The sequence below is a fragment of the Trichechus manatus genome, unplaced genomic scaffold (genome assembly GCF_000243295.1).
Source record: "Trichechus manatus latirostris isolate Lorelei unplaced genomic scaffold, TriManLat1.0 scaffold00016, whole genome shotgun sequence".
Lineage (NCBI taxonomy): Eukaryota > Metazoa > Chordata > Mammalia > Sirenia > Trichechidae > Trichechus > Trichechus manatus.
Genome location: NW_004443952.1, coordinates 8613869 through 8627345, shown reverse-complemented (window position 1 = coordinate 8627345; position 13477 = coordinate 8613869). Strand labels below are relative to the sequence as shown.

General features: G+C 37.7%; 1 protein-coding gene across 1 annotated transcript in view; it reads right to left on the bottom strand.

The window, feature by feature from the left end:
• LOC101346372 (zinc finger protein 420-like) overlaps positions 1-13477 on the bottom strand; it is a 45106-nt gene that overhangs the window by 14352 nt on the left and 17277 nt on the right. The window contains 1 exon segment of the mRNA XM_023727377.1: positions 4781-5935. Within this exon segment, the coding sequence (XP_023583145.1) occupies positions 4781-5935 (1155 nt within the window).

Genomic DNA, 13477 nt, shown 5'->3' with positions numbered 1-13477 from the left:
AGATGGCATTCTCTGTCCCGAGTCAGACTGCCTAACAAATGGCTCAAACCCGTCACAAGCAAAAGGCCCAATCCTTTTGCTTGAAACTTTCTAAGAGAGTAGGCTGAAACTTGGGATGGGTGTATATGGCCACTCAAGCTTCAAAAGGGGGGAATATGTGACCCGAATACTCCCCAGCATGTTTTCTCCTTTTCAAAATGGGCAACCGAGAACTTGACATAACTAACACCATGATGAACCTGTAAGTTTTTTTCTTTTTTCTTTGTTTTGCTGTCTGGCCACCCGTGGCTTACAACCCCCCACAGGAAGATTAGAGCCCAGATGTCGGATATGTATATCTTTAGCCTGATAAGCAAATGTCTGGCTTGTATCTCTTTAGTATGATAGTCTCTTGTAATTACCTTACAATGTATAACAACACTTATAACCTTTGTAAAAATCATATGTAAACTCTAATGTAAAAATGCCTTTGGGACTCCATAGAAACAGCCTGTGTTGCTGTCGGATCCCCGGTGGTGGGCACCTCCTAAAATAAAACTTTCTCATTCTTTTTTGAAAAAAAAAAAAAAAAGAGGAAGACCCTCAGTGAGATGGACTGACACAGTGGCTGCAATAATGGGGTCAAACATAGCAACAATTGTGAGGATAGTGCGGACCAGGCAATGTTTCATTCTATTGTACCTAGGGTCACTGTGAGTTGGAACCGACTGAACAGCACCTAAAAACAATAACAACAAGTACGATAGAGTAATTTAGTAAATGATGATTAAACATCTATTTTTCTGCAAGGACTTTACTGATACATAAGACAACAAAAAGCAATCTTCTGTTTGTAAAATTCTCCAAAACATGGCATCTAATGAAGAGCAGACATTACTTAAATAATGAAAATCAGAGAAAGGATATGTGTGTGTATCAATACTATAAAGTGATTGAGTATTGGTCACAAAGTGGAAATTCTGTCATTGGTATACTTTTTTATTTTTGATGCTGTCGAGATCCAATTCTACACTTCTAACATCCTCCAAACAAGAGATCTGGTAAACAAAGAATTTTCAGGCAAGTCTTACTCATTACACCTTTGCCCTTGGATAACACAATATGGCCCGGAACCAGGAATGTAAGAATAGAGGAATGATTGCTGCTGCTTTCCTCTTCACTACAGATAATAAGCCTTACTGTTCCTTTTTAAGTTCCAGGAGATGAGTACTGTTTAATTAGTACAAATAAGAAAAACAGAATAGGCTATTCTTAATTCCTCTGGCTAGATCAAAGGCTGTTCTGCAAGAGATATATACTCTTTTGACTCGCCTCTACCTAGGCTACCAAAAATAAAAGCAGTTTTGAAGTTCCATTTTTTCCACCTCATCAAAAAACAAAAAACCATGGTTTGAGTCCATCAAATCCCCACAACGCATACCCTCACATAATTCCATTTCAGTCTGTAATACCATAAGAATGTCTGAACTAGGGTAGATTAAACTGTGAGGCACTTGAAATAGAAGTTGAAACAAACATAACAACTAAGCATTTACTGAGTGACCATGACCATATAAAATTTTAAGTAAACATTAGAATCTCAATGGAAGGCTTGATTAACTGTTTAATCATTTAATTTGCAAACCATTTTTATCAAATTTTCAGCATTGTAACAGTAGTCCCACTTGTTACAACTTCTAACTCTTCCTGAAAAGCTTTGAGATATCTGAGCTTATTCATGTATGGTATTAATAGTTCAGAGTGCTTGGGTATTAATCCTGGTTCTTTGTGTGACCTTGGCATGTTATTTTCCTTGTGCCTCAAATTCCAATTGTGTAAAATCGGGATAATAGTACATGACTTAGAGAATTTTTGTATTACATGCATCTATATATGCAAAGTGCTTAAGTGGCTACCTAGCACAGAGTGCCCAATAAATATCTATTATTAACAGTAATAGTGTAGAAGTAGAGAGACAATATTGAAAGTTCCTTGAAAAAGAAAACAGTAAATAAGGCTCAGAAGTCACATATAGTAAGAGGCAAGTGAGAAAAATAAAGGAATTTATTTCTTTATGCCTGTTTAATGTTTATGGCAATAATAGCTATGTGGAAAAGGCTATGATGTAGAAGGTAAAAACTGAACACAAAGCTATTGAATCTTCTAGGGATCTGAGACTAATGGAATGAACACAGAAGGAGTATGGGCTTTCTTCTTGCAGAAGCCATGCACAGAATTGATGGGAATGGTTGTGTTAGTAGTGTGGAGGGATATAGGAAAGACAATCAATTATAATAATAAAGGCTCTCTGAAAATATTATTTGGCCTCATATAAGGCATATGAAGGAAATTCTAAAAGAAAGGAGTTTCACAAATTTTTGATGATACTGCACAACTAGCATTAGCATACAATTTCCCAAGATAACAATTTTAAATGACAAGACACATGTAGATATTTAGTTTCTGAAACTTTGTTTAGAAAATTAGTTCTCTACATTTATAATCTCAGCTCCACATTCATCTTCAAAAATGACTAAAATGAAACCACAGCTAGATCATGACTGCAATTCACTACTTTTAATTTAAAACCATTATTTAAATTTTTAAAATTTAAATTAAAAGTCATGGTTGTAAATGACTATTTTCAAATTTAAAACATTTTTTAATTGGAAAACTAAGAAATATTTGATTTAGGGTAATTAAGGGTCAAGCTCAACATGGTATATCAGCTTCACCTTCATTCAAGGGAAGGCTTAAAGGGTTTTTTTAAATAACAATTCCTCTTTTCATAATGTTACTTAACAATAAACATTTATAACACACAATGTTAGGTTACTGTGTTTTACAAGGAAAGCATGCCTTGGATAATGATAGAGTTGTAAGAGAAGTTGCTTGTGATAATAAAATGACAGCTCAATGAAGGAGAAAGACTAATTTCCTTCAAATAAAGTAAAAAATAATAATATGATTTCTAATGTATAAGCTGGTCACAAGGAAATTTACAGGGCAGCAAAACAGATACCCCTAAAGAAACATCTCAGAAAACAGCTGTAAATATAAGAATTCTGAATATAACTCTTTTATAATACGTTTGTTAATTTGTTCAACATAATATAGGGACAGGATACCCTATGATGCCACGATGCTGATACCCTATCATATCAAGTTCATTTCTACCTGGAGCTGAAGTGACATCCACTCCTCTATGTCCCCAGTGGTATAGTGTAGGGGTTGAGTGTTTAGTCTGAACTCATAACCTCCACTTTCTAGCCATGTGCCCTGAAGTAGGTCAGGGAATGTCTCTAGGTTTCACTTGTTTCATCTATAAAATGGGGATAAGGCCAGTCTCACAAATTTGTTGTAATGATTCAATAAGAAAGTATATGTAAAATGCTTAGTAGAATGCCTGTGTGGTAGAAACAGCCAATAAAGCTTTTTGTTGTTAAAAAAATACAAAGAACCCAAGCTATGTATAATGGTTCTAGTGTAAATATTATACTGAGTTGAAAACCAACAAGAGTATGAACAGAAGTTCCTTGTACGGAACTATTTTTGTCATGTGCTAAATGTGCCAATACAGTCTACAGCCCTCGTCCAGCCTTCTGTTATTCTGTGCCTTTCTTACCTGTGCATACTTTACATACAACAATAAATTTTTAAAGTCTACTACTAACTTAGAAAGCTTTATAAATATTTTGACTCAATCATCCATTCATTATATATCAAGAAAAAGTGGAGGATAAGTTATATGTAATATTTTTACATACTCTTGTTAATAAACCATTGTCTTAGTTATCTGGTGCTGCTGTAACAGAAATACCACAAATGGGTGGTTTTAACAAACAGAAGTTTATTCTCTCACAGTCTAGTAGGCTAGAAGTCCAAATTCAGGGTGGCAGCTCCAGAGTAAGGCCTTCTCTGTCAGCTCTGGAGGAAGGTCCTTGTCGTCAATCTTTCCCTGGTCTAGGAGCTTCTCCACACAGGGACCCCAGGTCCAAAGGACACGCTGCGCTTCCAGCACTGCTTTCTTGGTGGTATGAGGTCACCTTGTCTCTCTGCTCACTTCCTTTTATATCCCAGAGATTGACTTAAGACACGACCTAATCCTGTACATTCAGTCCTTCCTCATTAACATAACTGCCCCAATCCCATCTCACAAACACCATAGAGGTAGGATTTACAACACACAGGAAATTCACATCAGATGACAAAATGGTGGACAATCACACAATACTGGGAATCATGGACTAGCCAGGTCGACACACATTTTTTGGGGGGACACAACCATACTGCTTTCAGTTATGACTTGTCATTTTACATTTTGTGTTTTAGGAAAAAATGGTGTCATTTAGCAAGGCAGGTGTGAATATCCATATTTGCTTCCAATCTACAAATAATTTGGGTTATGAATGCCACCCCTACCTCATTTGGAGAATGATTACATACATGTTAGTCACTCTGTTGTTGTGATTAATTTACTTACTCTTTTAAAAATATGCATATTTCATAGTGAATATGTCAATCATATACAACTGAAATCTTTCTAAAATACTTTAAAAAAATCTCTAGTATTAGGTCTAGACCAAGATGTCAAACAAAATGTTATTTCTTTGGACACATGATATTTCAAATTCATTAAATTTATAAAGTTGTTTCTCAATATGAATTTTCTAGTGCTTAATAATACTAGTTATTGTTGAAGGCTTCCCACATTTAGTACACTTACAAAGTTTCTAGCCTATATGAATTCTGTGATGTGTAATAAAGTTTTGATAAATGATTTTCTCATTCCACTAAAAATGTTTCTGTTCAGTATGAATTCTCTGATGAATAATAAAAGTAGATTTCTTGCTGAAAGTTTTTCCACAATCACTGCATTTGTAGGGTTTTTCTCCAGTATGTATTCTATGATGTACAGTGAGGTGTGACTTCCTTCTGAAGGCTTTTCCACACTCACTGCATTCAAAGGGTTTCTTCCCGGTATGTATTCTCTGATGCACAATGAGTTGTGATTTCTGGATAAATGCTTTCCTACATTCACTGCATTCATAGGGTTTTTCTCCAGTATGAATTCTCTGATGTTCAATTAACTGTGAACTCCGGATGAAGGCTTTCCCACATTCACTGCATTGATATCTTCTTTCCCCAGTATGAATTCTTTGATGTACAATGAGATCTGACTTCTTAATGAATGCTCTTTTACATTCACTACATTCAAAGGGCTTCTCCCCAGTATGAATTCTGTGATGCAAATTTAGTTTTGACTTCCTGCTGAAGGCTTTACCACACTCATTACATCTATAAGGTTTCTCCCCAGTATGAATTCTATGATGTTCAATAAGCTGTGAGCGCCTGATGAAGGCTTTCCCACATTCACTGCATTCATATGGTTTCTCTCCAGTATGAGCTCTCTGATGTATACTAAGTGTTGACTTCTTGATGAAAGCTTTCCCACATTCACTACATTCATAGGGTTTCTCTCCTGTATGAGTTCTCTGATGTACAGTGAGTTGTGACTTCTGAATAAAGGCTTTTTCACATTCATTACATTTGTATGGCTTCTCCCCAGTATGAATTCTCTGATGTACAATGAGTCCTGACTTTCCACTGAAGAACTTCCCACACTGAATACATTTATAAGGTTTTTCATTGGAAAGAATTTTTTGTTGTGCAAGGAAGTGAGACTTCTGCATGAAGGCTCCAATGTGTTCATTAGATTTTCTGTTCAGATGAACTACTTTTCCTCGTGCATTACATCCATAGTCTATCTCCTCAGGCAGTAACTTATTATTAAAGAATGCATCTTGGCTCAGAAATTTGTCTTGGTTTTTCTGGTGACTTCTTATTTCAAGTTTCCAGTCTTCAAAAATTGAATATACTATGTTACGAAGTGTAACTTCTTCAGATATGCTCTTTTGTGGGTTTAATTCTTTTATTTCAGGACTAATGTCAAAGTCTGAAAGAAAGTCCAAGTGTAAATGACATTACTTTGCTCTTAAGCTTTGAGGAAAATAAACCAAAAAGCAAATGAAATTCTTCATTTTAATGGAAATATTTAGAAATCAAATAGAGTATGATTAGCTCTGAAATTTAAAAATATGACTGTAAAATCTGAGGACATAAGAAGAAACAGACATGAAAATAAGTGAGAGGGGATCAGTGGAAAAACCAGAGTTGATGAACTCCATATCACAATTCCACATGGTCCCCTGCACTTCTGCCCCACCTCCACCCCATCCACAGGGCTCTATGAAGAGCAAAGGCAGACCAAAAAAAACTGCAGAAAAGACAGAGGAGGGATGCTAGCAAAGGGGCTGAGGGTGAGTGGAAGTGACCATCGAGAAGATTAAATCCACACTAAATCTAAAAATATTTAAAAGTAACCAGGCAGCCAACATGGCACTACAGACAGAAACACCATGCTGTCCCCCTGCAGCAAAGACCTGAAAAACTAAGTAAAACAGATACAAACATCAATCCTGGAACCCTAAGAACCAAATGAAGGAATAAAGAACTTGATCATGCATTGAATGGAATTAGAAACTGACAGAGAAAAGAGAACGAGGAGAGCTATGGAGCGGAGGTCCCATACCAACTAATGCTAATGTGGCCAGATTTGCCATCTTGGGCTTTAGCCAAAGAACTCAGACAAGGACTATGGGAAGGCACCTTCACAGAGCTCCCAGCAGGAGACAGAGCACCTGGTAATCAGGGATAGATGTTTTCCCACCCCACACCCTTCCTCCACTGTACAAGACCTCTGCCACCTATCAACAGGCCACGGTCACTCAGCCGGAGAGATACCAGCTCACTGCTGCCCGGATTCATCATCTTCGGCTACAGCCACCAAAGAACTTCAGACAGGGAGTACAGGAAGGCAATTTCACAGAGCTCCCAGCAGGAGACACAGCACCCAGTAACCGCAGATACGTGCTTTCCCACCCCCCATCCTTCTTACCTCTATGAGGCTTCCACTGCATGTCAATGGGCCACAGTTGCTCAGCCAGAGTGACACTAGCTCACCGCTGCCAGGGTCCACCCCACCCCCACTGGCTGGCCCCTTCAGCTCCATTTTTTTTGGCTTGTTTTTTAATTTTGGTTTTGTTGTTGTTGCTTCTCTAGCCCCATGTGCCATCCTCTCCCCTTCTTGAAAGGCTGTGATTATTTGGTCTGGTTGCTTTTTTTTTTCTTTTTTTTTTGTGGTTTTTTTGGTTTGTTTTTGAAGTCTGGGTTTTTTGGCCTTTTTTTTTTGTTGCTTTTCTCTCACTCCCTTCCTTCCTACTCTTTATCCCACCCAGCTAGCCCTGCTGCCATCCCCTCCCCTTCTTGACAGGCTGTGATTGGTTTGTCTGCTTTGTTTTTTCAGATTTTTTAAATATATTTTTTGCAATTTTTTTTGTTGCTTTTCTCTCCTTCCTTTTTTTTCAGCCAGCTAGCTCCATGTGCCATCCCCTCCCCTTCTTGATGGGCTGTGATTTTTTTTGTTGTTGTTCTTTTTTTTTTTTTTTGTTTGTTTTTTATTTGTTTTTTGATATACTTTTCAACCTTTTGTGTTGTTTCTGTCTCTCCCTTCCTTTCTTTCTCCCACCCAGCTAGCCCCATGTGCCATCCTCTCCCCTTCTTGATGGGCTGTGATTTTTTGGTTTGTTTGCTTTGTTCTTTTTTTTTTTCTGTTTCTTCTCTCTCCTTTACTTCCTTTCCTTCCTCTTGCCCACCCAGTCTTGTGCACCACCCCTGCCCCTTCTGGAGTGGCTGTGCTTCACAGCTCGGTTGGACAGTCACTGTACGAGGCCTCCTTGGGTCTGCACCACTGTCACCGACCAGTTCCCTCAGTGCCATTTTATTTATTTATTGCTTTTTGGTGGTTTTTGTTATTGTTTCTCTTCTCTCCTTTCATTCCTTTCCTCTCTCCCACCCACCTAGCCCCGTGCCACCCCCAACTTCTTGGTGGGCTGTGCTGTGCCACTTGGCCGGAGAGCCTCTGGCACGCAGCCTCACCCTGAGTCCGCACCACCTAACAAGCCAGCTCCCTCAGCGCCATATTTTATATTTTTCTTTATCATTCCCCCTCCTTCTCCCTCCCACCTAGGCCCTTCGCTGCCTCCGGCCCTTCCTGACAGGCCATGACGTGTCACTCAGAGAGATATCAGCCCGCCGCCACCCCAATTCCGCCCCGACACCAGTGGTCAGTGCACCCACATATTTTTGTTGTTGCTGTTTTTATTCTTTTGCTTGATTGTTGGTTTCTCCAATTTCCCCTTTCGTCTCTCCCACCCACCTACCACTGTGCGCCACCCTTGCTGCTTCTTGATAGGTGGAGCCACACCGCTCAGACAATATCAAAACATAAGAAAACAGGAGAGGGCGGCTCCAGAAAGTGACCAAAATAAAACACTACATGAACTGCTAGAAGAAAAGGCACTGGAACTGCCTGATACGGAATTGAGAACTCTAATACTCAGAATTCTCCAACAGATGAAAGAAAATGTAGACAAAGTTAAGGACAAAATAGACAAAATCATGGAAAATATAGACAATAGAATAAATCAGGAAAATAATACAGAAACAAAATATCAAAATAAATTTACAACTACAAATCATATTAAAACAACAATTAGATATCCAAAAGATAAACAACAAGATTTCAGAACTGGACAGTGCAAAATGAGGTTTTAGGAGCAAATTTGAAACAATAGAAGACAGGATCCACAAAATTGAAGACAAATTGTTAGATATCACTTTGAGGAAAAATCAGAGAAAAGAATGAAGAAAAATGAAGAAACCCTGAGGACGATGTGGAATACAATCAAAAGCCAAAAATTTGCATGTGATCAGAATTCCAGAACAGGGGGAGAAAACAGAAAACACAGAGAGGATCACTGAAGATCTGCTGACAGAAAACTTCCCTAATACCATGAAAGACAAAAAATCGACTATTCAAGAAGCTCAGTGAACACCATATAAGATAGACCCTTAAAGAAACACACTAAGACGTATCATAATCACACTCACTAAAACGAAACACAAAGAAAGAACCTGACAGCAGCTGGAGAAAAAAAGTCATATACAAAAGGAAACAATAAGACTAAGCCCTGATTACTCAGCAGAAACCACGCAGACAAGAAGGCAGTGGAATGACATATATAAAATCTTGAAAGAAAAAAAACTGCCCACCAAGAATAATATATCCCACAGAACTCTTAAATATGATGGAAAAATTAGGACATTTCCAAATAAACAAATTAACAGAATACGTAAAAACTAAACCAGATTTACAAGAATTATTAAAAGGAGTCCTTCAGTTAGAGAAACAACAGCATGAAACAAAAACCTGAATCTAACACATAAGACAGCATCACCCAGATACCAACCTAGATAATGAACTCTCAAGGATAAAACAAGACTAAAAAATTTACAACAGGGAACCAGAGAGGTCAATCTGTAAATGACAACAACATCAGAACAATAAAAGAGAGAATAGATGGTATAGGTATAGAACTTTCAAATGGAGAGGAAGTCAAGGCATTATTCAAGCAATGAAAGACTGGTTTAAACTTAGGAAGATAGGAGTAAATTTCAAGGTAAGCACAAAGAAAGTCAACAAACCTACTCATCAAAATAAAGAAGAAAAACAAAGTCTCAGTAAACACAAAGTCTACAAAAACAAAAGAAATGAAAAAAATAAACTAACAAGAGTAATTCAGCACAGAAGAGTAAGAGGAACAAAGAAAACATCAGCATCACAAAAGAAAGCACTACAAAATGACAGCAATAAGCTCACACCTATCAATAATCACACTGAATGGCTTAAATACACCCATAAAGAGACAGAGAGTGATATAACAGATTAAAAAAACAGGACCCATCAATATGCTGTCTAAAAGAGACACACCTTAGAAACAAAAACATAAATTTATTAAAAATCAAAGGATGGAAAAAATATATCAAGCAAACAGCAACCACAAAAGAGCAGGACTAGCAATATTAATCTCAGATAAAACAGACTTTAAAACAAAATCCGCCATAAAAGACAAAGAAGGGCATTATATAATGATTCAAGGGACAATTCACCATGAAGATATAACCATAATAAATATTTACACACCCAATGACAGGGCTCAAAAATACATAAAACAAACTCTAACAGCACTGAAAAGAGAAATTGATAGTTGCACAATAGTAGGAGACTTCAACATACCACTATCAGTAAAGGACAGAACATCTAGAAAGAAACTCAATAAAGATACAGAAGATCTAAAGGCCACAATCAACCAACCTGACCTCAGAGACAAATACAGAACACTCCACCCAACAGCAGCAAAGGATACATTCTTTTCCAAAGCACATGGCACATTCTCCAAAACAGACCACATTTTAGGCCACAGAGCAACCCTCAAAAAAATCCAAAACATGAAGATAATGCCATCAAAGTACTAATTAACAACAGGAACAGCAAGGAAAAAAAAATTAAATATATGGAAACTGAATTAACACCCTGCTGAAAAACCACTGCGTAACAGAAGAAATCAAAGATGGAATAAAAAAATTCCTAGAATCAAACGAGAATGAAAACCCATCAAACCAAAACCTATGGGACACACCAAACGCAGTGTTCAGAGGTCAATTTATAGCGACAGATGCACACATCCAAACAGAAGGGACAAAATCAAAACATTAGCTACACAGAGAACAGCAATAGAAGTCCACAACCACCAGAAGAAATGAAATAATAAAGATCACATCAAAAATAAATGAAATAGAGAATAGAAAGAATCAAGACCAAAAGCTGGTTCGTGGAAAGGATCAACGAAATTGACAAACCAGTGGCCAAACTGACAAAAGAAAAACAAGTGAGGACGCAAATAACCCAAATAAGAAATGAAACAGGGGTATTACAACAGATTCAACTGAAATAAAAAGGATCATAACAGAGTACCATGAAAAACTATACTCCAACAAATTTGAAAACCTAGAGAAAATGGACAAATTTCTGGAAACACATTACCTACCCAAACTAACACAAACTGAGGTTGAAAATCAGAACATACCCATAACAAGAGAAGAGACTGAAAAGGTTAAGGAAAAAAAAAAAAACTCCCAACAAAAATACAGCCTTGGCCCAGATGGCTTCACTGGAGAATTCTACCAAACATTCAGAGAAGAGCTTACACCAGTACTACTCAAACTATTTCAGAATATAGAAAAGGAAGAGATACTTCCAAATTCATTCTATGAAGCCAGCATAACCCTGATACCAAAACCAAAGACACCACAAAAAAAGAAAACTACAGACCAATATTGCTCATGAATCTAGATGCAAAAATTCTCAACAAAATCCTAGCCAATAGAACTCAGCATCATATCAAAAAATAATACACCATGACTGTCTTAGTCATCTAGTGCTGCTCTAACAGAAATACCACAAGTGGATGACTTTAACAAACAGAAATTTATTTTCTCACAGTCTACTATGCTTCAAGTCCAAATTCAGGGCATCAACTCCAGGGGGAAAAGCTTTCTCTCTGTCACCTCTGGAGGAAGGTCCTCGTCATCATCAATCTTCCCCTGGACTAGGAGCTTCTCTGCGCAGGAACCTCAGGTCCAAAGGACGCACTCTGCTCCTGGCCCTGCTTTCTTGGTGGTATAAGGTCCCCATTCTCTGCTTGCTTCCCTTTATCTCTTCTAAGGTAAAACGTGGTACAGGCCACACCCTAGGGAAACTCCCTTTACATTGGATCAGGGATGTGACGTGGGTAAGGGTGGTGTTACAATCCCACCTTAATCCTCTTTAACATAAAATTACAATCATAAAATGTAGGGCAACCACACAATTCTGGGAATCATGACCCAGCCAAACTGATACACACATTATCTGGAGGACATAACTCAAACCATGACAACAACCAAGTGGGATTCATACCAGGTATGCAAGGATGGTTCAACATTAGAGAATCAGTCAACATAATCCACCACATAAATAAAAGAATCACACGATCATCTCAATTGACGCAGAAAAGGCATTCGACAAAGTTGGACATCCGTTCCTGATAAAAACTCTCAATGAAATAGGAATAGAAGGGAAATTCCTCAATATGATAAATGGTATCTATACAAAACCAACAGCCAACACCATTCTTAATGGAGAGAGGCTGAAATCATTCCCCTTGAGAAGATGAACAAGACAAGGATGCCCTTTATCACTACTCCTATTTAACATCGTGCTGGAAGTTCTAGCTACAGCAATAAGGCAAGAAAAATAAATACAGGACATACATATTGGTAAGGAAGAAGTAAAACAGTCCCTATTTGCAGATGATGTGGTACTATACATAGATAACCCAAAAGACTCCATGAGAAAACTATTGGAACTAATAGAAAGATTCAGCAGAGTAGCAGGATACAAGACAAACATACAAAAAATAAGTTGGATTCCTATACACCAATAAAGAGAACTATGAAAAGGAACTCAGGAAAACAATACCATTTATGACAGCCCCTAAAAAAATAAAATACTTAGATATAAGTTTAACCATGGATGTAAAAAACTTATACAAAGAAAATCACAAAGTGCTACCACAAGAAACCAAGAGACCTACATAAATGGAAAAACATACCATGCTCATGGATAGGTAGACTCAACACTGTGAAAATGTCAATTCTACCCAAAGCAATCCACAAATACAATGCAATCCCAATCCAAATACCAACAGCGTTCTTTAAAGAGATGGAAAAACTAATCATTAACTTAATATGGAGAGGAAAGAGGCCCCAGATAAGTAAAGCACTATTGAGGAGAATAAAGTAGGAGGACTCGCACTACCTGATCTCAGAAACTACAGCTACGGTAGTCAAAACAGCCTGGTACTGGTACAACAACAGACACATTGACCAATGGAACAGAACTGAGAACCCAGATGTAAATCCATCCACCCATGGTCGCCTGATCTTCGACAAAGGCCCAAAGTCCATCAAATGGGGAAAAGACAGTCTTTTTAACAAATGGTCCTGGCAAACCTTGATGTCGATCTGCAAAAAAAGTGAAACAGGACCCATCCCTCACACCATACACACAAAGTAATTCAAAATGGATCAAAGACTTAAATAAAAAACCAAAAACTATAAAAGTTATAGAAGAAAAAACAGGGTCACTGCTAGAGGTCCTAATACACAGCATTTACAGGATATGAACCATAACTAACAATACACAACCACCAGAAGATAAGCTAGATAACTGGGATCTTCTAAAAATTAAAAACTTATGCTCTTCAAAAGTCTTCACCAGAAGTCAGCACAACTGGACTAAACCAAAGCTAAGAAGTTTCCTGAATACAATCAAATACTTTGAGAGACAGAGTAGCAGGAGTAGGGGTCTGGGGACCATGTTTTCAGGGGACATCTAGGTCAACTGGCATAACAAAGTTTATTAAGAAAATGTTCTGCATCCTACTTTGGTGAGTGGTGTCTGGGGTCTTAAAAGCTTGCAAGCGGCCATCTAAGA